This window comes from Ursus americanus, chromosome 3 (assembly GCF_024610735.1).
Source record: "Ursus americanus isolate L20-20 chromosome 3, mUrsAme1.1.p, whole genome shotgun sequence".
In the NCBI taxonomy this organism is placed as follows: domain Eukaryota; kingdom Metazoa; phylum Chordata; class Mammalia; order Carnivora; family Ursidae; genus Ursus; species Ursus americanus.
Genome location: NC_142129.1, coordinates 42,137,043 through 42,161,921, shown reverse-complemented (window position 1 = coordinate 42,161,921; position 24,879 = coordinate 42,137,043). Strand labels below are relative to the sequence as shown.

Sequence of the window (24,879 nt, the reverse complement as noted above, 5' to 3'; positions counted from 1 at the left end):
CTGCTTCTGGGAGCCTGAGTGCTCAGAGCTGCATCTGTGATGGGGTCCAGTATGCTTAAGCCACTGGCTGCTTTTGTTCCATCCATCACGGTTACGTGAATGTGGAGCTGCCAGCGGACCCCTTGCTTAGACGATGTACAGTCTAATAAAAAACAGGCAGTGCTACTTTCTTTAGGCTACTATTTTTATTTGCTGGTTATTTCTTTTGTGTTCTGCCATCTCTAATGTTTTGGTTCTATTTCAAAATATGATTAAACAGAATGAGGAGCTGTTTGACACTGCCCTGTTTTAAATCAGAGCTTACTTGAGTAGCTGGGACATTCTAATGGCCTGTGTTTCTTTGTTCTGAGAGTTCGTTGAAAAGGAAAAAAAAAAAAAAAAAGCCGGACCTAAATCCTTAAACAGCATAGGACCCCAAACAATCCCTTCCAACAAACTAAAGCCTATTAAACAAGAATTGAAATGTTGGGTAAGTTAAATATAAAAAGGCCTTCTTATGAACCCCCTGCTGCTTCTGCTGGCACGTGTCATATTTTCAAGGTACAATATCAGGAGAGCACTGTCATTTAGTGATGTATGAGGGCCATATATCATCAGAACATCGTCTTTGTAGCGGATATGGGTACTAAAAGACACGATTCTGGCCAGACAGAACAGCAGGGGGTCTTACTTCTTTTCTCCACCCCCCTGCCCCTTCTGCCATTTTCTTTAATCTCCCTCTGTTTTGTGTTGCAGAGAAGTGAATTTCTTCATGGGATATGACTTGTTGCAAAATAATCGGGGGGCCCCAGTGGGCTTCATAAAATCTTTTAAATGGCCAAGCTTCAAGAGCAGCTTTGTTCAGAGTTTGCACTGTTAGCTGGGCCGGGGGAGGCGGCATATGCCAGGGTCCAGGTCTCTGGGGTAAAGGCTCGCTGAGCCTAGACAGGAGGAAGAAAGAATAACACTCCCAGACACAGTGCGATGAATTGTGTGATGTCCTTGCAAGATGCTTTCACATTAAGTCTCCAAAAATATGTTCTTGCCAGGTATTTTTATCTCTAGACTCCAAAAGAATAGCCTCTGGAGGCTGCCAGCCTCCTGGGAGAGGCACCTTCCTGCTCAAATCCAGGAAGAAACAAGAGGACCTGGAGGCTTCGGATCCAGGTTCTGAGCTGTTTTGCAAATGACTGGGTTCTCAGAGACTGATACTCGTCCTGAGTTTTAAGCCAGAGATTTAATCTATCTTAAAATGCACTATTTTTACTCATGTGTTCCAAGTGAAACCATGAACCACTAAGGTTTATGATGGTCTGAAAATGGGGAGTGCTTAGCAAAGGCAAACATTTAGATTCCAGCGATGAGGAAGAGATGGCTCATCTTAGCCCCTGAACCAAGCTGTGCAGCATAGTGGTTAAATCACCGCCTCTGGTATCCACAGGTCCTGCCTTTGAATCTCCGCCCTGACTAGCTGTGTGTAAACCCGGGTAAGCCATTAAAATTCTCTGTGCCTCAGTTTTCTTATCCATAAAATTGGTACCTTCCTGAGACTTGTTGCAAGGGTTAAAAAGGAGACAATACATAAAGCATGTTTAGCATAGTCTGGTAAATAGTAGATTTTCTATAAATGCCAGGTGCTATTATTCTTAACAGTTCAGCAACCTGCCCAGAAAACTATATGCCACTTCATTGTTTGGTTAGCAATGGATCAGCTCTCTTACTCTGGCTATGGAAGGGATTTGCCAAAGTGGTGGAGATTGGGGGTTCAGAAAGATCTGGAAATGCTAATTTACATTAAAAGCAAGGGCTTGTTGACACCTTTCCTACGGACCTCAGACACCCCCCACCTCTTGTACATATCTTAGGACCTCACTGGATTGGGAAAGGAAGAGGTGTTGGGAAACTATTCTCCTGGCTGGGAAGTTTGTGTCATTTTCCCTATCAAACATCCTTTCCTCACCTTAGAAATGGTTTTGTTCATTTTTTTTTCTTTCTTTCCATTTTTTTTTTCTACTTTCATTGAGCTGAGAGATATGGCTCAGAGCCCCATTTTGTATACTAAGGCTTTGTAGTGGACCAAACTGCCTTTTCTTTTTTTTCTTCCAGTTCATTCTGTGCAAGAGTTATGGGGAAGTCAGTTGTACTATCAGTAATAAAGAACAAGCAAGTAAAAGCTTAATTAAAACAATAAATCATCAATCAAATTTAATACTGCCACTGGCAACCACTGAGCTATCGCAGTTCCCCCCACCCTCCCAATGATTATTTTCTCAGAGATTAAGAACAGATTTTGTCCAAAGGAAACAGGCTGGAGCAGGTACAAACTTGTGTTGTCTCCTCTATGAGTGCTCTTGCTCACTTGCAAAGGATTTCCCCCGACCGTATGTTCCAGAGAGAGAATCGCTGTATTTTATGTCCCATTTATCAAAGCCACTGACAAGCAATGGAACCTGCCCCTTCTGGGTCTTTTCTTTCAGCCTTTACGTATATCTCTGTATGCTAGGACCATGACATTCTGCAGTCAGGTCTGTTTGCCCAAGTCTCGGTCTAGCCCTTGTATGGCACCTTTAACAGGTTACCTATAACAAGGGCAGGAGACCTGCATGTCTGACCCAGGTGGCCTCTTTCCGGAAAATTTCCAGACTAGCTCAGCTACATACTAATCTATTCCTAAAATCTCAACAGTCGAGTAGGAGCTAACCTAATTCTAATATGATACACCCATAAATTTTAATGCTGTGCCTTAGCAACTAACCTCCCCGGCTGGCCCCTTAATCCAGGCCTGGGAACCAGGTTGTGTTCCCAGGTCCACTGCTAGCTTCCTCTTTGAGGGACCTGAGACACTTAACTTTATTGTGTGCCATTCCCCCATCTGCGAATCTTAAGAAACCTGTGAGGATTAATGAAATAATGTCTGCAGAGCTCTTTAGAAGAAAAGTGCTATGTAAACATGAAGTATTATTCTTCTGTTTATGAGAAGTTTTATAATATTGCCTAGGAGAAATTGTGACCTGCGTTCAAAAGCACCATAAAGTTCCCTTTGGCGCTTTTGGGGCTGGAATTGGGTTACAATGGGGAACTTCAAGGAAAAGTTGACCTCTTTGACTTCATGCATGGGGCGACTAGAAATTCCACAGAGAATACATGTGCTGATGTCGGATCACCTTCCTCCTTGGGAAGCTTGACACAAGACATTTGTATTCCTAAAAACAAATTCCTCTGTGAGCAGTCTCAAGAATCTCAAATAGTGAAACATCACTGTGTGTGCACCTCAAATAAATTTACTGATAAAAATAATTGGATTAAGGGTCACCATGTCCTATCTGTGCTCAACGACCCTGATGGCTTTTGGCTCAAGGTGAAATTCTCACTTGGTGCCAGAAGTTACACGGCAGTTTTTGTGTGACCTGCCAATGTCTGACGTCTGGTTTCCTCCAACACGGTATAAGTTTCTGGAGAATAGAGGGGAAGCTTGTGGCATGATTTCTCACTCCAGCAGCACTGAGTACTATGGCACGGGTGCCAAGTCTTGGGTTTTTTCCGCTGCTCTAGAACTTCCATTGCTAAGTTCCTGTGCTTCTGAGAGTCCTCGTGCTGGGCCTCTATCCCCCGACAGTAGCTGATGATGATAACCTTCAGGGTTAATATGGGTTCACCTCCATGGATGTTTGCATTTTGGGAGGGGGATTCTTGAGGGCAGCACGATCTATAAGCCCCTCCCCAAATAAGACTGCAGTGATGATATAAGAGTGCGGGGTTTGCATCTGTGGAGGGGGAAGGGAAAGTCTGCAGGGTTTCTAATTTAAGGAAGAGAGCCACTGCTAACCCCTTCATCTCCTCTCTGATACTATCCAGCCTGTGGGCTTCATTGACCTATTGAGTGTTGTTCATTTGGGCAGAAAGAAGTATGACAACTTCGCAGCCTTCTTGATTTTCTGAAAAAGGATCTGGCACTTAGAATTTGCTAGTTTGCCAGATGACAGCTGTTTGCCTCTAAGGCAGGCTTTGCTTTCATAAGAGACAAGGATTGAAGGAAAATAATGCCATCTTCTGAGGAAGAGGCTCATGTGGTCTGCCACCTTCCTAACATGGCGCTGGAGTCTTGGCAGGCAGGGAACCAGGTATTTTAATTTTTATCCTTATTTCAAGAGATTTGTGATGCCGTTTCAGAGTCTAAAAATGGAGTATCTGCCAGCTGACATTTCTCCCTGATCAGTCTCATCCTATTAGCTGCTGTGTTTTCCTCTCCAGATTTCTATTTTATTATTATTTTTAAAATATAAGTGAAAGGTCAGGTAATACTTTCCATATTTCATAATAGGATTGGTCCTGGAAGAATCTTAGAAAAAAATATCTTTAAGACATTGGCTTGAAATAGAACAAAAGCATGTCAAAAACATTTTTTTCTAGTTGCAGAAAGCAGACAGGAAAATCTCACAGTGGTGATCTGCTATCTTCTCTATAGCCCCTGCCTCCCTTCAGTGAGTGATCATGTCCCTTCACATCGGACACTGAAAAATGTTCGGCAGCCACTAGCAGGTCTCATGGTCCCAATTCCGAAGCCCAGGGAACTCTGTGCTACCACCTAGTGGCAGACCTTGGGCACAGCAAGCTGGCTGCCGGAATCCTGTTTGAACTTGGCTGTGGCTGAGGCTGTGGTTTGGCTCACATCCTTATAGAGCTTTGTTGCCAGCCATGTAGACTTTTTCTCTTTTACTCCCTATGCCCCCCTTTTATTTTTGCATGTTGGCACTTCATTTCATGTGCCTCCAGAGGCTGTGTTTTGGGTTTTGATATATTTGGTCTTTCAGAAAAGAGGCAATAATGCAGACACCTTTGACAGCAGGTAAATCACAGGCTGGCTGACCCTAGAAAGTGATGAACACTTGGAGACAGAGACTGAGGATGAAAAATGTGATAAGGTTTATTACTCTTACATACTGGCTAGGTCCGTTTTTTAGAATGTTCTGATATTTTCCTCCAGTGCTTTTCTACCACTCTCTCTGTTGCTTAGATTTTGAGAGATTCAAACCCAAGCTGGAACCTCTGGAAAGTTTGTTCAAGGATGGCAGTCTGGCTTTCAGAGGTATGATAGATACAGCTACCTGTTAACATCCAAAATGGCATAACCATCCTCATTACCAGAAAACACCTGGTATTTGTAGACCTTCCCATGGTTGGTGATGACACAGCCCTGTGGCGGTGTTATTCTGCTCCTGTTAGAGAGCTCATTTCATGTGTGAGGAACCACAGGGGAGGCACCAGTCTCCCCTGGGGCCTCTGGGTCAGGACATTGTTTTGTTTTTGTCCATATCCTGAGTGCCTGGGAAGTTGCAAAGTGCAGCATTTAAATGTTTGCCTTTGGAGTCAGACCTCTGTTTGCATTCCAAATCTGCCTTTTGCATGACCCTGGGCAGGTATCTTAACCTTGGTTCCCCATCTGTAAAATGGGGGTGATGTGGAATTTTATTTTATTTTATTTATTGATTTTTTTGTGTGTGAAATGATGCATATAAAATTCTTAGTGCAGAGCCCAGGACATAGAACGTGTTTGGAAGTATGAATCAGCACCAGAAGAAGTTTCTTGAGTGGAAAAGTGAAGCGAATGAGCCATGGCCTTCCCTTAGAACAGAGGACACTTGATGCACGGTTGGGGGTGGTGGTGGTGAGGAGGCCGGTAGAGATGGACTCCTGCAGGCATGGCTTTGTGGGCGCCACTTCTCACCAGAGCCCCTGGCTCGAGCCCAGTGCTTTTGTCTCTTGGCAAAATCAGTGAAAGCGAAGCGAGTGGTCTTAATTAACCTGTGCTTAAATTTACTCTGTAGCTGCTGGACTTAATTAAGGAGACAGAGGAATCAGCCTCTTATGAGCAATTCTCTGTAGTTTTTCTTGCTTTCTTCGAGGGCCTGGGCTTCTAAGCATGTGCTTCATATCCATGCCAACCAGACACCAGGGACATGATCAGATATGGCAGTTTGGTAGAATATAGAAAAACTCCGAATGTTATTAGAAGGGGGGAAATCCCTCACTAAACCTACAGCTAAAGTTTAGGTTTGGGGTGTGTGTGTGTGTGTACAAAAAAAATTCCAGATGTGAAGCTACAAACCATCTGGTTGGAATAACTTTTGTGCTGGACTATAGTTACAAGCTATTTATTATGAATCTTGGGATCCTGCTATGGATTTGACTGGCTCCCAGGTTTCTGATTTAGCAAAGAGTTCCTATATTTAAGAAAGTGCGCGTCTTCCTATGTATCAGACCCTGAATTGTGACTCACACCCACCGTGACTGCCCTTAGAGCTTTGAACTCCCCATATCGGAGGATTTTTCCCTTCAGAGAGGAGGTGCACTTGGGGGTGGCCCTTCCCTGAGGCTGCAGCCAGGTTTGCATGAGCTGTGCTAACAGATGTTCTGCTTAGAAAGTGTGTTCACTTCACAGACGTCTTGCAGTGGGGGGCATCGGTATCAAACGACGGCTTGTGGGAACTGGACTTTGCCAAATGAAGTCACTGTTAATAATGCCAAACAAATAGCGTATATTCCTGGTCATTGTTCATGATCACTTTAGTGGTAGTGGAGGGACACTATTAATTTTTTAAAACAGACCTCCCTAATTTGAATTGTGACCATACTACATATTATGTTTGTAATTTAAGAAAAATTAGGAGAATCAACTGAAGGGCTGTGACTTGCAGGGAGTCTTGATTCCACCATCTTTGTGAAAGGAGTGGGTGAGGGAAGGAGCTTGGGAGGGCTTGGAGCTGGGACACCTGGGTTCAGATGGGACGTCTGCCATCACTGAGGGACTGTGGACAGCTCCCGAACTCATCTCAGCCCTACCCGGCACAAGAATGCTCTCTGCAGAGTAGTGGTTCTCAGCCCTGGCTGCACATTGGAATTACCTGGGGGGAGCTTGGGAAAACTCTAGGCCTGGTCCTTAGGATCAGTCAGATCTGCAGGGGGTGGGAGACAGTGCCAGTCTTTGTGAAGTACCACACAGGGGTCCTGATCTGGAGCTTAGGATGAGGACCACAGGATTGTAGGAGTAAATGAGGCTAGCTCCATGAGGCCTCCTTCTCACATAACAGACGCCAAAAAGGGGGAAAAGAAGAGAATCGATTACTCAGGTCGTATACCTTCTCTGAGCAGCAGTTTTCTTGTTTATAAACTGGGGATAGTAATAATATTTATCTCACAGAATTTTAATAGGAATGAAGGCCGTAGCACCTAGCATATAGCATATAGAAGAAACTTACTGAAGCTCAAATCTTAAGTTTTGTGACCTAGTATTTTCGGCGCACGTGGACCCAGCCTGAGTATAAACAGGCATATACATCATGTTTGGATCTTCTCTGAGACATTTTAACAGCTAACCTTTCAGGATAAAACCGAAGATGCAAATGCCCACCACACTTCATTAGCATAAGTGCTAATATAATGCAGCTGTCCCGTGGCTATAAAACACTGACGACTGTGTCTCTGCTTGGCATGGAGAATATTATTTTTTCTCTTACTGAGCGGATTCAATACTCAACTTTGTCATTATTTGAGTTGGAACTTTAGATTGCTGCATTTTAATGCACTCTACTATTAAGGATTGTTGGACGGCTGTGTGCAAATATTTTTGTTCTCACGATGCAGTCCTGGCCCAGGTAGCCCAATGGGCAAAATATGATTTACACAAATATTATCGTTTCTATAGTGTGTACTAAAAAGAAACCTTAGAACGGAGTGGGAGAAAGCTTTGCTCTCCGCGTTCGGTTATCTAGGTGACGTTGGTTTCTAAAGAGGGAACTTTTCACTCCCCTCTCATGTGCCCCTAATCTCAAAAGTCCCGTGTTTCTGAATGAATATTTCTGTTCCAGAGAGAGCAAAATGCTTTCATGAGTATTTCTTGCCAAGATGAAGGCAAGATAGGAAGAGGGAGGCTAGCAAAACCTCAGGCACGTGTCAGAATTCGGGGTGGGGGGGGTTTCTGTTTGGAGTTTCTTTCAAATGTCTCTTGTCTCTTTCTGCCTAGAACAAGGAAGTGACCTGTAAGAGAGAGAAGTGCCCAGTGCTGTCGAGAGACTGTGCCCTCGCCATCAAGCAGAGGGGAGCCTGTTGTGAGCGGTGCAAAGGTGATTTATGTCTTGGCCGCCTTTTCTGGCTGCTGCTTTGGGCATTTTTATTTCTCTTTTTCTCACCTTCCTCTTCATTCAGCTCTTGGCTGGGGTGCCAGTGGGTGTTGGGAGGGAAGCTAGCATGTGCGTCTGTGTGTGTGAGTTGGGGAGGTTGGTAGTAACGGGGACTTTCCTAATGGAGGGATGAGGGTGTGGTGGACCTCGGCATATTTGGTTGCGTTCTAAGGCAGGTTGCTGAAGTGTGACAGAGAAGATGCAAACATGATGCCCATGGGTGTTGGTCCGCACATGTGTACAGCTTATTTGTCAGGAAGTTTCAGCATGTCTCCAGGCTGCACGCTTGCCGTGCCTTATTCCGCCAGAGGAGTCTTTAAATTAAGCCCGAATTTTATCATTTTGGCCCCTATTAATTTTCTTTCCTTCCAAATTGAATCCAAGTTCCTTCCCTTGCCTTTGAAGCCTCTCTAAAATATGCCTACCCCAACTTCATTCCCGCGGTCCTCCAGCGCACACTCTCTCCTGAGCAGGCTGTTTCTGCTGTTGCCTCTCGGCCTCCGCTCAGGTTTCTCCTCCCCACCGGTCCAGATGCTGCCTGTGCTCAAGGCCCCCAGCTGTCACTCGTCCCTTCCCCTCTACGTTTCTGTGGCACACAGAAGTCCACAAGGTACTTCAGTGATGCGTTTTTCCTCCTTCATCACCTCACATGCATTCGGTAAATCGTGAACTCCTCGGGGACAGGCGCCGGGTCATGCTCTGCCATCGCCGAGTGTGTGCGTGGACAGTGGCTAACAGAGCGGGGCCCTCAGGAGGCACCGAGAGCATCATAGGTCAGGATGTGGGCTCTGGAGTCACACGGCCATGACAGAATCCGGCAGTCCTGGGGTGCGGGGTGTTTGCCAAAGTTTGCATCCACGAGGAACCTCAGAATGTGACCTTATTTGGAAATAGGATCTTTGGAAGTGTAATTAGTGAAGATCAGATCATACTGGATGGGGGTGGCCCCCAATCCAATATGACTAGTGTCTTTACATTAAGAAGAGGAGACAGACAGACAGACACACAGCGCAAACAACCCTATTATGAGAAAGGCAGCTATAAATACCTGGACTCTGTTCCCTGGGACTCCGATTCAGTTGTTCTGGGGAGGGAGCTTGGCATCTGTTTTTTAAAAAGCTCCCAAGAGACTTAGTGTGCAGTCTGGATGAGGAAACCACTAAAGCAGAGCTTGACCTTGTATCAGGAGATTTGTATCCCTCAGAAGAATATACACTTTTTTTTTTTTTTTTTGGAGGGTGGGGAGGTTTAAAGAACCATCAAAAGAACCCTACAGATACCAGGTCGACTAAAGCCCATTTAAAAAAAATGTTGTTTTCAATGAACTCTAGTTGATTCACGAAGTTACATTAGTTTGAGGGGTACAGCACTGTGGTTTGCCAAACTATGTGTCATGCTGTGTTCACAAGTATAGCTACCAGCTCTCACCATGCAAGTATACACTCTTACAGTACCATTGATTCTGTCCCTGGTGTGTGCCACTCATCTCCCTGCCTTAGTCATCCCAATAATATTCTAAAGCCCATTTTTAATGACAACCCATGAGTCTCAATATTGAACAAAGATCCTGTGAATTTTTCAAAACACACTATTACATAAAATCCACATTTCAAGAATTAATGCCCAATTACTTACTAGTAACCGTGGTTATTGTAGTAAATTATAATGATTGTTTATTAAAAAATTAAACACTAAAAAAGCAAAATAAAACCCGACAGAGACAGAGATTAGAGTTATGCCACCACAAGCCGAGGAGCACCTGGAGTCTCCAGGAGGTGGGAGAAGGCAAGGAGGGGGCCTTCCCTAGGCCTTCAGATGAAGTGTGGCCCTGCCAACCCCCTGATTTGGGGCTCCTGGTCTCCAGAGTTACGAGAGAATAAATGTCTGTGTTTTAAGCCACCCAGCTTGTGGTAATTTACTGCAGCAGCACAGGAAAAAGCATACACCGTTTCCACTTGAGAGATTCCACTTGGAATCTCTGTCTCCCCAGTTCCCTCCTGTAAGTTGGGGATGATAATTGTGTTGGAGGGAATTGAATGGGAAGGTCTGTTCAAAGTACTTAGCACAGTGCCAAGCATTTCTTACACAGTGTGTAAGCATTTCTCAGTTAATGTAAGTGTAGTGGGTGCTCTTTAAATACTTGTTGGGCTTGACTATAAAAAACATACCTTCTGAAGTCTTTCGGAGCGGGGACCAGTAGGGTAGATGATATTTTTTCGGAGCCTTCTCAATCAACCATTTACCTATACCCCCTTCCTATGAGTTGGGAGTTGGATGTTTTAGCCATGTGACTTCTGAGAGCTATCAGTGCAAGGCCTGAAATGGTCATTTGTCAGGACTCTCCCAAGCAGATGGTCAGATAAAGTGATTCCAGCGAAAACCCATTAGCAAGCCAGTGTGTGTCCAAGTTACTGTTGTTTCACCTTAAAGAAGCTCCTCTTTTCATTCTTTCCTTTTTAAACTGCTTATTTGCCATTTTCATCTTTCAGTGATTAGCAAGGCTGCCTTGCCAGTGAGAGGCCAGTTGGATACCACAGAATGGAAGCACCATGGCTTTTGGTTCGTTTCCCCATTAACTGTGGTATGGAAGGGAACTTTCTGTTGCTGTAGCATGTCACTGTCTTTCCTGCTTGTCCTGCTGTTTCCTGCATCATCATTCTTCCCTCTGATCGTCCTAATCTTCCAAGGGAAAGAGACACCCAAGACACATCCATTTCCTGAGTGGTTTTTCTTGAGCTTAAGAAGAGAAGCTTCCTCAGATTAAACTGGGCCCAAGAATAGACCAGCGAATTCAGTGTCCTGAGATCTCTTTCTGATAGTGGTGTCAGGCCTTTGGGAGAGGTCAAAATCCCCAGCCTGCCCTGAGGTGGTCCTCCGTGACAGAGACTCATGAATGCATCAGACTTCTCAAGCTCTGGTGGTTGATGTTAGAGTTACCTACTTCATTTTCTTTATTTCTACTCCATTACACAGTGTTTGTCTCATGGATTTTAAGAGACACAATTGCATTTGTTCTTAGCTACTGGTTTGTTTATGTTTTTCTGATCAGAATAGTAGCATATGCTCATAGAAGAAGCTTTGAAAAATAGTCTGAACTGTGGGAAAGCAGAAAATAAATTTACTCATAATCCCACCACCCAGAAGGTACAATTATTAATATTTAGTATATTTCTTTCTGTATTTTTTCCTGTGTAAAAGTGTTTATGTAGCTAATATCTTAGAACTTATGTTGCATTATTTAAAAAAATTTTTTCCACTTAATCTCAAGACATAATATCTTTTCAACTTATTTGGAAATATGGCCCTTGATGGGTACATATTATTCTGTTGTGGGAAGGTATCACCATTCACTTGATCATTCTCACTGGATCATTTGGGCATCGAGATTGTGTCTTGGATTTTAGTATTAGACAAGGTTAAAGACAAACAGCTGAAACCAAAGAGCAGGTACAGTGAAGAAAGGACTGGAAAGAGAGAATCAAGAGGAGCATTACCTGGGTAGAGAGAAGATGTTAGTGTTAACCCACAGACCACTCTGGATTTGGTTTCCAAAGGAATCTGGATGGACCTCTCCTTAACCCTTTTGTGACCTTTGTTCATACAGGGGGAACAACAACAATAACAACAACAAACCCTTAGTGTGTAGCAGAAATTCTAAGACAGTAGCTGTGTTTCTCATAAGTCCTTTTCCAGACAGCGTCCTCCATGCCAACACGGGGGGTTCTGACTTTTCTGATTCAAGGAGGGTGACTCAGGAAGGAATCATACTAATGAGAAGTTTGTTGATAATATTGTATTTTAGAGCAGAATGATGTTAAGGCAAGATTGTCTCAGGGTCAAATAATGTTGGTCAGATCAGGGAATAATATGCAAGTAATTTTCCTTAGCAAAGAAATGGAGCCTCTGGTTTTAGATGAGTTAACACATGGTGAGCAGAGAGCTGATGGACTTAATTCATCTGTATTTTGAAGGGCATTTACATTCCGGGGTACCACCTAAAGCTCATTCTAAAGTTGCTCACCAGCCACATTAGGCCACAGTGTGGTCAGGCCTGTTGGAGAAGTGAGCATAGCACGTATCTGACCTGGTGGGATGGGTGGAGGGTGTGGACCTACCAGGCTTCCCAGCAGAGACAGCCCTTCTGGAAGAGCCTTTCTACCACCAGCAGGCATGCAGGAAGGTGAAATCCAGCATTGCTAACTGGGTGAAGCAGTAGTGAAATGACTTCCCCTTGAGTATTGTTTTTTGTCTGTCCTTTCTCTTACCTGAGGGAATCACGAGTGTAAGCAGTGATTCTCAAAATGCAGTGGACTATAGAATCACCTGTTAAATGTGGATTCCTGGGCCTTGCCCCCTAATAGTAATAGCAACTAGGATCATCATCTTCTTCATCAAGATAGCACCAGCTACTATAGGTAATCCTTACTCAGAACGAGGCATGAAGTCCCCACAGCTTAGTGAGGTAGGTACTATCATAGCCCCATTTTGCAAATGAAAAAATGGTAGCACTGAGAGGCTTAGTGACTTTCCCAAGGTCCCAGAGCTAGAAAATGATGGAGATGGGGCACAGAGCATGGTCTCACCATTTTAGACTTTCAGGCCTGCTGTATTGGAAGCCCTGGGTCTGGGTCCCTGAGTCTACATTTCCAGGCCTCCACTGGGGGCTGAGGCTTCAGAACCGCTGCTACCAGATGAAGAAAGGACAAGAAGACAGAGGGTGGGCCTTCTTGATGAGGGAATGAGAACCACATATTTACAGGCTGTTGGCTGATATCTACTCTGATCAACACATCTTCAAGGTGGAAAATCTCTTTGCCTTCTGTAGGAGTGAGACCATCATGATTTTCTGACTCTGTGTACTCCTCTTATTTGTAAATTGCATATTAGTACAATGATGGTGTAAGAGATAAAGTAAAATAGATAATGAGCAAGAAAATAGAACTCAAATGTTGAAGTGCTAGTGAATGTATATCAAAACGTGTTCCCAGTTATTCAACTGTGTAATAAATGGGGGAGAACTCGATCCCCCAGAACTGGTTACCCACCTCCCATCATTTGTTGGGATTTTTCTCTCTTCCTCTTTCCCTTTCTAGCATAATTACATAATTTTAACTTCAGTTCGATACCTGCTACATTATCATACCAAAAAATTTTTTAAAAAGGGAAACAAAGGCCTATTTGAACTACAAAAATCCACTCTTCTCAGAAATAACAACTCTTATCAATTTATTGGGTCTTTCCCAGACCTTTTTCAGTTTATTATGTATTTATTCACACGTATATGCATATACATATATACGTAATTTCATATGTGTGGTTTTATTTTTACATAAATGGAATTAAATGTAACATAATCTTTTACAGTTTGCTTTTTAAAATTATTTCAACAATAGTAAGACTTAGGAATTTTCCCGCGCCAGTTCATGCTTTGTAACTGTTGTGCAGATCCCACAGCATACATGTACAGTGATTTATGTAACATCTCTCCCCTGATAGATGTTTAGATTTTCGTTTTTCTGCCAGGAAGGGAACCAGCTCGCCATGAGTGTTGTGCACACATGTGTATGTTTCTTAAGGACGGAAGCCTGGAATTTGATGTGCCATGGGGAAAGGATGCACATGTTCAGTTGAAAAGACCATTACTCGGTGGGCTCCAAAAAAGGCAATATTAGTCTCCTTTTCTATTCCCCTCGCAGCTTTTAGGCCCTTTCTTACTGAAAGGTGTTGGGCGGGAGGAGAGAGAGTATAGTGTAACACTACCACATGGCAACATTTGTTGGCTCCTTCACCTTAAAATCTTGCTCCTTCCCCTCCTGCCGATTCCTCATTTTAGACTGCTACACTGATACCCTTACCCACTTCCTCCCTGTTCTTGACTTCCCCCAAAATACAGGGGATATTTTTCTTCTCCTTTCTGTGGTTTGGTGAGAAATGGTAGCAAGTGCCTTTTAAAGAAGCTAGCTGAGGGCTATCAGTTGCTTTCATGCTTTTCAATGTATTCTAGAAAAGCACGGACAGTTGTCAACAAGTTAAGACTCGAATGATACTATTTTCACGGAATTTGGCCCAATGCTGGCAAACTGCAGTTTGGAATCCACTAAATTTAGAATAGAGGCTAGATAAAGAAAGGGGGAAATATTTTCCTTGCTTCCTATTTCTAAGAATGATCTTTCAATGAGAAGTACCCTCATTGGTGTCTTTGTCATCCTAATCATCAAACGTGCTCCGCGTTTGAAGCATTTGAAAGTGCTCCGAGGTTATTACTTTTTGTTTGTTTTGATACTTCTAATATTTGGAAAGTATGGAGAGGAGAAGGCATATTATCAGCTCATTTCTTCTTGGACTGTCTCGTAAAGAAGTTTGGGCCACATAAAAATCCCATATGATGCAATGTCTATGTTTACGCCCATGTTTTATTCTATGTGCGCCGTCATATCTTTGGCCACTTCTGTAATTAGTGTTCATAGCTTATTTATGATTATGTGGGGCCTAATTTCATTCCTTTAAATAATTACAGATGTTTATATTTATTGGATCTTGGTCTTTATGGGACCATGCCCATCCTTTAAGGGTCTTTACGACATATTCCCATTCCTTGTTTGAGGCCAGGCGTCTGATGAGGAGCACACGTTCCTGACGACATTGTTCCTACAGGAACACACAGTCTTTTCTACGTGGCTCACCTTCCAGTGTGATTAAAAGTGGAACCTGCTTGTATCTCCCGAGAGCTCTGACTCTGAGGCTTGTCAGAGCCGTGGGCTTTGCCTTTCCAGTTAGTGTCCTTGACACCCTGTGGGTAGTGAGGTGTGAATTGAAGATGGGCTTTCAGACTTTAGCCTCACTATTGTCTTCAGAGTAGTAGCCCCAGAGGGACTTGTTTTCCCACAATGCAGGATACTGGGTTAGTCAGTTTACATTCACCACTCAGTGCTCATGATGGTGAAGTCATTTCTATCTTTCTCATTTTCCATACGAAGTAACTAAGGGCCCAGAGAAGTTAAGTCATTCATTTGCCGAGGTGTTAGTGACCCAGGGCCCAGCCAGAGAGTGTCCATGCCCTCAAAAAGCTTGCTCTATTGAGGGGCAGAGGAATAGCATCCAGTGGGGAAGTTCTCTAGGAAGGTGTGCCAGAGCGAAGGGAGGGAGGACCGCCTGTGTGCAAGGGACTGGGGAGTGTTCCAGGGAAGGCTTTCCAGAAGGGGCGGCTCACTTGCATGAGCAAGGAATTAATTACATCCAAAGAGGGCTGTTCAAGGGAGAGCTCCCAAGTGAAGGTCATGGTACACAGAAAGACATGAAATAGTTCTTAGACGTTGTCTGCCACTCATCATCAGTTAGAGAACTTGACAAAATGCCAGTTTCTGGGCTTTCCTTTAGACCTACTGAATTAAAACAAATCTGGAATAAGTTTTTGTCGATTTGTTGATTGTTTGGGGGAGGGAGAAGGGATCAGATAAAAACGTAATAGAATTCTATCATGACTTCAGCTTATTTTCCTCTGAAAAAGATGTTGATGTTGCGAAGGAAGTCGTAGGATAGATCTGCTTCCGGACAGAAATATGAAAATTCATATTTTCTTAGAATTCTTAGAGAGGTTGTGTGTGTGTATGCATGCGTGCGTTTGTGATCCTGTTTGCTTCAATCAGATTGCTTCTATGTTTCATTCATTTGTTCATTCATTTATTCAACAAGTATTTACTGATCTACATGCCAGAAATTCATGGGATGGCAGTGCTTACCAAATTGTTTTTAACTGTTACGAAGTCAAAATATTCCTTAAAACAGAACAGGAAGTGAATTATAACTCGTTCTTCTTAAGCAGGTATTTCAGTGTACTTCTGAGATTATTTTATGTTAAAGGGGTTGTAAATTTCATCCAACTAGCCTAACAAGAGGGCAAAGATTAATCTAATTTGAAAAAACTCAATATTGTTTGATGAAAACAGATGAGATCATTGAGAGACAAATACAGTTTTGGCAGCTTTTCTGTATTCACTTGGACTTAGACTCACCCTTTAATTTGGGGTTCTTTCATGAACAATAATGTATCTGTTATCTGAATATATGTTTGTTATTAGAGGATCATAAATGAATAAGGTGTGTTTCCAACATTTGTGGGTCAAATTCCATCCTCTTTCTTCATATAGAACATGAAATATTAATTGTCTGCAATACTTTGATGAAAGATATAAGAGAATAGTCTTTCATTTGTCAAGTGGGATTTATTTTCCACAATCTCTCGTCTTTGATTTCTCTATGCTTTATCTTATTTTTCTATGGGTCGTGATCCCATGGGTTGCATTTTTTTTAATAGTTAAACTTTTATATTTGATTTAAAAAATATCCTATGATGTTTCATGAAATGAAAGGAAAGAGGCAAAATATAAATATTTGCATGCTAATTTCTAAAATCAGGCCAACCATTCTGGGCTCTGATAAATTAAGATTGGAGAGCACAGCATGCATGGAGAATTGTAAAGGGATTGGGCTCATTTATATAGACAAATTACTGACCAAAGTGAAAGGGAACTGTGAATAATGGTAAAAGACTGAACATTATTAACTATAGGCTGCCTTTATACAGTTCAAGATCATGAATAAGGGCCTCTTCTCAGTGTTGTTTGGCGAGTAACCTGGAAGATGACCATGCCTTTTACAATACTGCTTTGTAGTTGTATGGAGGGAGGCAGCCACTTACCATATAATAGGAATGAACATTAAAAAAAAAAAAACTTATTTAAAAATAGTCACACTCCCTATGTTCACAGAGTAGATTGTCCTATTGTTTAAACATTTTAAGATGGAAAGGCTGTTAGCCATGTGCAAATCTGGTTGTTTGCTTTTAACCAAAGTTCTTTTGGCAGTCCTAAGGGAGCACTGATTGTTGCCCGAACAAAAGAGTGGTTCTTTCCTCAATCTCTGTTTTCCTTTCTTTTAGACAGGACCAAATTCTTTGGTAATGGTTATATATGATTTGCCCAGATGCAATTTGCCCCAGCTTTCACATCCCAAATAACGAGCTGTCCTCAGGTTAATGCTCTGATGATCATTTAATCTATACTGTGAACTTCAGTTAGAGAAGATTTTGGAAGGAATGACAAATCCCAATCTTTAGGTTGTTGTAGATATTTTTATATTTAGCCCTGAGGGAGTGGTTATTATTATTCTGATTTAACAGATTGGGAAACTGAAGCTTAGGGATATGAAGTGATGTTGTTGAAGATCCCACAGTTGCTGAGAGGTGGGGGAGGGGACTTAGACTCCCAATGCTCCGTTATTCCTGGTATCACACTGCCTGTGAGATAAAAAGGAGGGAGGAGAGATCTGGAGAATCAGGAGGGCTTCAGAAATAGAGGAGAGAGAGCCATACCGGGCTCAGTTTTTTCTTTGCCTTGCCACACCCCTTCTCTCTCCGTGGGCTTTTATAGCCTGGGTGGGCCTGCAATTTCAGAGGAAATAATGTGGGCAGAGGAGTTTTGTGGAGGTGACTGAAAACAACATGTGGCTTAGGAGGCGGTGGCTTTTCTTACTAACTGACAGTTTTGGGAACCCCTAACCTAGCATTTTTTCCTCCTTAGTATCCATGACTGTTTATACTGAGCAGTGCCCCCACGAGACAATTTAGATGAACTTTAGTCTTTTGTGAGTATGTATGTGCCTGCTTTCCTAAAATATTTTTAATGGAGAATGGATTCATACAATTAAAACTACGCAAAGCATCTATGGTCACAGTAAGGCTTTCTCCCCCTCTTCACTCTGACCAGCTGGTCCCCTTTCCTGGACCATTTACCAGATTTGTAGGGCTCCTTCCAGAGCCAGCCTCTGCACACTGTGTGTGTGTGTGTGTGTGTGTGTGTGTGTGTGTCATTTTCAACCAAACGAAAGTATCCATTAGCTTTACTTCTAGCAGTTTTAATGCTGAGACTCTAACATATCACTTAAAACATCCCGAGAAATTGCATTGCTTTGAAAAACAGTCCGCCATTGAGCTACTCCATTCCAGGGTCACTGTTATTTTTACCAGGATTTTGAGCTTAGGAGAATTTCTGATATGTTTCTTGGTGAAAGTTGTGAGATTAATGGAATGCCCACATATATATTTTAACTTATGCAGTATAATTAATTTTATCTACTCAGCTCCAGAAATTTGAGTGGGGGTTGTTTATAGGTTTTTTAAAGACAAGAAAAAAAAAAACCATAACAAAACAAAGAACTAGAGGGCTTTATTTTTTTCCCCTCTTTTTCTCTAACTGAAAAAAGATGTATAAAATGTTATATTTCATAGATTGGTTTTCCATAATATAAACCAGGCTATTTTGGCATTTAAGTAAAAATGACCCTATTTGTTTAAAAAAAATCTTGTTAACATTAAAATCATACTTCACAAAAATCTGTTTTAGTTGTTAAAACTAGTAAGAAAACATAAAACAGAGATCAGCTTTCCTTGTCAGATTTGTCCCAACCCATTTATTTAGGGCCTCTGTTTTTTAAATTCTGTAAGATTTTTGGAAGGCAGTTTAAGTGAAGAGTTTGTGGTTGCCTTTAAGTTAGAAGATTAGATTTCCAAGGCTTGCTGCTAGCTTGGATGCATCAGTTTTCACTTTCCTAAAGTGGGCAAGTTGAGGATGTTTTCACTGTGGCGGAGGAGGCTGGTGGCCCTGGTCTCCCTTTTGTATCAATGCAGAGTGCTTCAATCAGGTATTGGCCTAACACTGTATTAGAACACAGGTGTTCTCACCATTCTGCTGATGCACTCTTAAGTTTCTATTGGTCTATTGGTCTAAGTCTATTAAGTTTCTATTGGTACATAACAAGTAATGGCAAATATAATGGCCTAAAATAACACTCATTTATTATCTTATTGTTTCCATGGGTTAGCCTTCTGGGCACAGCTTAGTTGGATCTCACAGCTGCATTCATGGTTAGCCAGGGCTGGGGTCTCATCTGAGGCTCATCTTCTAAGCTCATATTGCTGTTAGTAGAATTTAGTTCTTTGCAGCTATAGAATGGCTTGCTTCTTCCAGGCCAGCCGGAGAGCATCTCTCTGATCTATAGACCCTTTTAAATGCTCACATATTAGGTCATGCCCACTCAAGATAATCTCCCTTTTTAATAACTCAAAGTCACACTGATTAAGAATGTTAATTACACCTGCAAAATCTCTTTATCTTTGCTAGGCGAGATAACCTAATCATGGGAGTGCCATTCATCACATTCACAGGTCTCGCCCACAGTCAAGGGCAGGGGATCACACAGGTGGATATATCAGGGAGTAGAAATCTTGGGGTCCGTCTCAGAATTCTACCACCCATACTCAGAGGAGTTCTGAGATGCATGGCAAGTAGAAGCATCTATGGAGATGGTGCTTGCAGCTAGAAGATAGCTACAGATTGCACTGCACACTCTAAGTGCTAACAAATGCTGACTCTTGGCTGTTCTCTCTCCTCCTCTGGTCTGGTGGCCACCAAGCCCTATCCTATCCTCCTGCCTATCCTCTATCCTTCTCTTGTTCTGGACTTCTCCAGATAGAAGACCTTCTATCGTTTCCCTGTGTTCTGGGCCCACTTTCTGCCATGGGGCTTTGCACATTCTGTTTCCTCTGCATGGGCTGCTTTTCCATCCGATGTCATCTAGTTAACCTGTACCCCTTCTTCACTCACTTTAGGTATCATTTCCTTGACTCCACAGCCACTTACCATAAAATTAAGTCTCCCTCCTTCTTAAGATGAGGCACAATTGTGATTTAATATTTTGATTTTCTGTAATGCCCACTAAACTGGAGGCTCTGTGAAGGCAGTGACTCTGTGAGGGCAGTGACTATAGTAGTCTCAGCTGTGATCACTGTGCCTGGCACACAGTGGTGGCCTACTGAATATATGCTGGATAAAGGGGAGTAGGAGGAAGATAGGGAAATTTGGACCAAATTTCAGTCTTCCCTAGTTAGTATTCATAAAGTCAACTGTATATTTAGTGTATTACTATTGAGCCATATGTGTCTTAACACATCTTAAGTCCTTTTGGGATTCTGCGTGGCTTAAAAAAGAGTTGAGTAAGAATTAGAAGGAGAGAATAACAATGTATAAGTAGGAATGAAAAATGGTTGAAGGTTTATAAACCAGTCCTAGATTCCTGATACATTACTGTTTCTTCACTGAGTTCCATAGATGTTAAAAAAAAATCCTTAAAATCACCAACAACGCTGTGTATGTTTATGTGGAAATGACTGTAGTGTATTTCAGTGATAACCTCAATTTTTGGTAGCTCTTTCCTTGTCTTGTGCAAAGTTATCCAATAATACTATGCAATGATGACTTCAGATTTCCCAGTTACCATCAACTTGATATGATTATCTGCTTCCTTTTATCACAGCCTGTAGAACACACCTCTAATTTGGCTTTGAGTTTTCTGCAGCTGCTCTTAAAACTGTTCTGTGACTACTTGTAACTTGCCCACCATGAAGAGTAAAACCACTCTGCATTTGAAGATGATTTTCCCTCTCTCCTGTCTTATATTTCAATATAGGAATAAAATCATAATGATGCTTATCATCTGAAAATGTCTTGGAATCAAAACACTCTGATCTCCTCTGAGGCTTCTAATGGCATTGTTTCATGTAGGCTGTCAGACCAAGAAAAAAAAATAAAGTGAGGCGTTCTGAGTGGAAAGTTGGGGTGCATCGTTAGAAACTACAGGAAAGAAGTGACTTGACGCGAAGCCTCCAATGCCTGTCTAGGTTCTCTTTGATTTGCTGCTTAAGTTTGGCAACTGCAAAATTGAAAGTATGTCTGTATGTGTGACATATATCTATTTATGAAGTTGCATGAATGTACATGCATTTATTTATTATTTTAAAAATGATCACCATGCTGCAATTATAACCATTCTTATTGGGCTTTGATCAGAGACTGCTCTCTTTGTCTTTAGAAAAAAAAGCACTTTCTTTTTCTTTTAAGATCAAATATTCTAGGTTCTCTTTTTGAGAGGAATCTCATCTTGAGAGCTAATGTGTATTTGCCTTAGAAATCTGTCTGCTGGAGAGGCTGACATTAGCAGTACTGATGATAATGAAGGTGAACGAAGTACATTGGTACGTCCAGGAACTGGACTGCATCCTTCACTCAGATGAGCTTATTAACATTGGAGCCAGCTAATTATGTTTCTAGTAGCTTGGTGGTTAAAGGGATCAAGATGTTTATCTGCAGACATGCTTGGGCATTGACCAGCTGATGTTTACCACATGAGGCAGCCCTCTGACTACCTGAGAATGTCTGGGCATTCTCTGAGCCATACCTGGGGCAGGCGGAGGGATCAGATTTAAAAATGCACTTTGAGTTTTTGATGTTTCAGGTTCTGGGGACTATGGTATGGCCACCTCGATGAGGCCACGAATGCAAGGGTAACAGCTTGAAACCTCCAGAGGCAAGGCTACATCGAGGAGCTAAATGGAAAAGCCAGGGTAATATTTTCAGGCATCTAGACAAGGAAATTCTGTGCTCTGAGGATTAGAGGATAGGCATAGAAATTCTCAGTCATTTGAAGAATGAAGTGAAAGAGGTCCAGGCTTGGAATTAGATGCAGAACCAGTTCCCAGCTCTGTCACTTCTAGTTACTTGACCTTTGCCACGCCACCTCTTTCTGGGCCTTGGTTTTGTCTTCTGTAAAACACAGAGGTCCTGAACCCTGTGGTAATATATATGTGTGTGTATGTGTATATATATATACGTATATCTCATAATGGCCATTTTAAAATGTATAGTTCTGTGTTTGCATTGTTGTGCAACCATCACCACTGTCATCATCCCAAGCTAAAACTCATCCCCGCCAAACGATAACTCCCTGTTCTCCCTTCTCGGCCCCTGGTAACCTCTATTCTACTCTCTGTCTCTGTGAATTTGCCTCTTCCAGGTAACTTGTAGAAGTGGAATCATACCCCATTTGTCCTTTTGGAACTGGCCTATTTCACCTAACATAGTATCTTCAAGGTTCATTCATGTTGTAGCATGTGTCATAATTCCATTCCGTTTTGAGGCTGAGAATTCATTGTGGTGTATAGAATCTTTTGCTAGCCATTCACCCAGCAATGGACATTTAGGTTGTTTCCACTGGGCATCTGTATTCTTAATTAGCCCCCATGTGGTTCTGATGTTCAACAGGCTTGGAAGCCACTGGAATTAATGTTCTGGTTAAATTCTGAGTTTGTGTATAGGAGAAGGCTTAGGAGGAGGGCCAGATATAATTCAGTCATAACTGAAAAGATGTGACTGTTGGAGTTCTTAAGTTATTTATCTAGGTATATAAAATAAACAGCATAACCTCTGATGCCAATGAAATGCCCTAAACTCTAGCCAAATGTTCTTGGTCTGCTCTTAGGAAGAGAAGAAGCTTCATAGACCCAACGGCCTCCAATGTTAAAATACGTAGTTCTGTACACAGTGGTGTGTGGGAGTGCCTATCTTCCCAACTCTTTGTTCAGGAACATCATGGTAGTTTGAAATTGACCACGGTGGGAGTATTTACACCTTGGAAATTGGAACACCGTACAAAATCAGGGCTTTCCTCTTTTGTAGAGCTGGTTATTAAACATTAACAGCACACCACTGACTACCTGCTAGGTGTTCAGTATTTTTCTTCTTTTTAACAAATACTACTAACAAAAGAAATACATTTTAAAAGATAAGCCTTTGTCGACAGACTAAAACCCAGAAATCCACGGTTTTCGGGTTTAGGAAGTACAAGTGATAGATAGTACAGAGCTCCCATTCAGCGCCTCTCCTTGAACTCCATGTTGGATGATGCGCGGGCTTCTCTGTTGGTGGTGATTTCTCCTCAGCCCTCTTCAAGTATGATCATGCCCATCAGTGACTGCTTTTCTTGTCAGGTATTTGGCAGTCTCTTCTACAGCTTCTGCCTATAGGTGAAGGTCTTTTTCAATTTTGTCCTGGTTTTAGAGAGGCTGAATTTTTTCTCTTTAATGCCCTTATCTACCCATGTTTCAAAGGTTTCGAAGACCTCCCTCAGTTTTCGTGGCAAGAGATCAGAGGGGGGCCACACACAGCCTCCCAAAAGACTCTGCAAATACGTTTGGGCTGTTTAATCAGACACCTTTTTTGCGGCCACACAGTCCTAAAATCATCCCACGCAAATGAGGTTCAGCTCAAACCATCTAGAAAAGAGCCTAGGTAAAGGAGGTGGCAGATAAGAACAAAAAGATGGGCTGTAAGAATCTTCATTTTTACGGTCCCACCACCCCCGACACCCAAGGGATAGCTTTAGTCCTTGGACTGCTCTTTGACAAATGCTTTCTAAAAGTGTAATTGGCAAACATAGGCAGGCTTCATCCTGCAGGGGAGAGTCTCCTAGGTGATGTGTTCATCAAGCCTGATTTCCCATATAAACAATTTTAAAATGATATAAAAAGGGGCATGCTCAATAGGGGTACTTTTTAGACATAAACAAGCTTATTCCAAAATTTATATAAAAAGGCAAAAGACCTAGAATAACCAATTTTGAAAAACAAGAATAAAGGGGGAAAATCAGTCTACCCATTTTCAAGACTTATAATGTAGCTGCAGTAATAAAGACAATGTGGTATCGGCAGAGGGATAGATGTATATACATCAATGGAGCAGAACAGAAAGCCCAGAAATAGACTCATACAAAATGCACAACTAACTTTTGACAAAGGTGCCAAGGCAGTTCAATGGAAGAAGACTGACCCTTTCAACATCTGGTGCAGGAAGAATTAGACACACACAGGCAAAAAAATGAACATGATCTAAACCTCATGTGTTATACAAAAATTAGTTCAAAATTGATCATGGACTGAAATGTGAAACACAGAACTATAAAACAGGTATAAAAAGCATATAGGAGAAAATCTGTGGGACCTAGGGCTGGGCAAAGAGTTTTTTCGATTTGACACCAAAAGCATTGTCCACAAAATGGAAAAATTGATAGATTAAACTTCAGTAAATATTTTTGCTTTGGGGAGATCTTGTAAAGAGAACAAAAAAATCTAATTAGAAAATGGGAAATAGAAGTGAGGAGGTGTTTCACCATATTGCATACACAAATGGCAAGAAAGCACATAAAAGATACTCAACATCATTAGCCATTAGGAAAATGCAAATCAAAACCACAGCGAGATATTATGACTCACCTATCAAAATGGCTAAAGAAAAAATAGGATGATTAACACCAAATGCTGGTGAAGATGTAGAAAATCTCTCACATGTTGCTGGTAAAAATATCAAATGATTCAGCTACTCTGAACATGAGTATAATGGTTTATAGAACTAAATATACACTTACCATATAACCTAGCAATTGCTCTCTTGGGCAATTCCAGTAAAATGAAAACAGTGTGACCTCAAAACTTTGTACACAAATGTTCACAGCAGCTTTATTCATGATAGGCAAAAACTGGATGCAACCCCCATGTTCCTTAGTGCGTGAATGGTGAAACAAACCGATGTAGCCGTACCATGGAATACTACTCTGCAGTAAAAAGGAATAAGCGATTGATCCATGCAAAAACTTCTTGGTTGGATGTCAAACCAATTATTCTGAAGGAAAAGAGCCAGGGCGCCTGGGTGGCGCAGTCGTTAAGCGGCTGCCTTCGGCTCAGGGCGTGATCCCGGCGTTCTGGGATCGAGCCCCACATCAGGCTTCTCCGCTATGAGCCTGCTTCTTCCTCTCCCACTCCCCCTGCTTATATTCCCTC

General features: G+C 42.1%; 1 protein-coding gene across 3 annotated transcripts in view; it reads left to right on the top strand.

Moving 5' to 3' along the window:
• BMPER (BMP binding endothelial regulator) overlaps positions 1-24,879 on the top strand; it is a 240,243-nt gene that overhangs the window by 23,113 nt on the left and 192,251 nt on the right. For all 3 annotated transcript variants that reach the window (XM_045792879.2, XM_045792881.2, XM_045792880.2), the window contains exon 3: positions 8,000-8,099. In XM_045792879.2, coding sequence (XP_045648835.1) covers positions 8,000-8,099 — 100 coding nt within the window. The remainder of the gene's footprint in view (positions 1-7,999; positions 8,100-24,879) is intronic.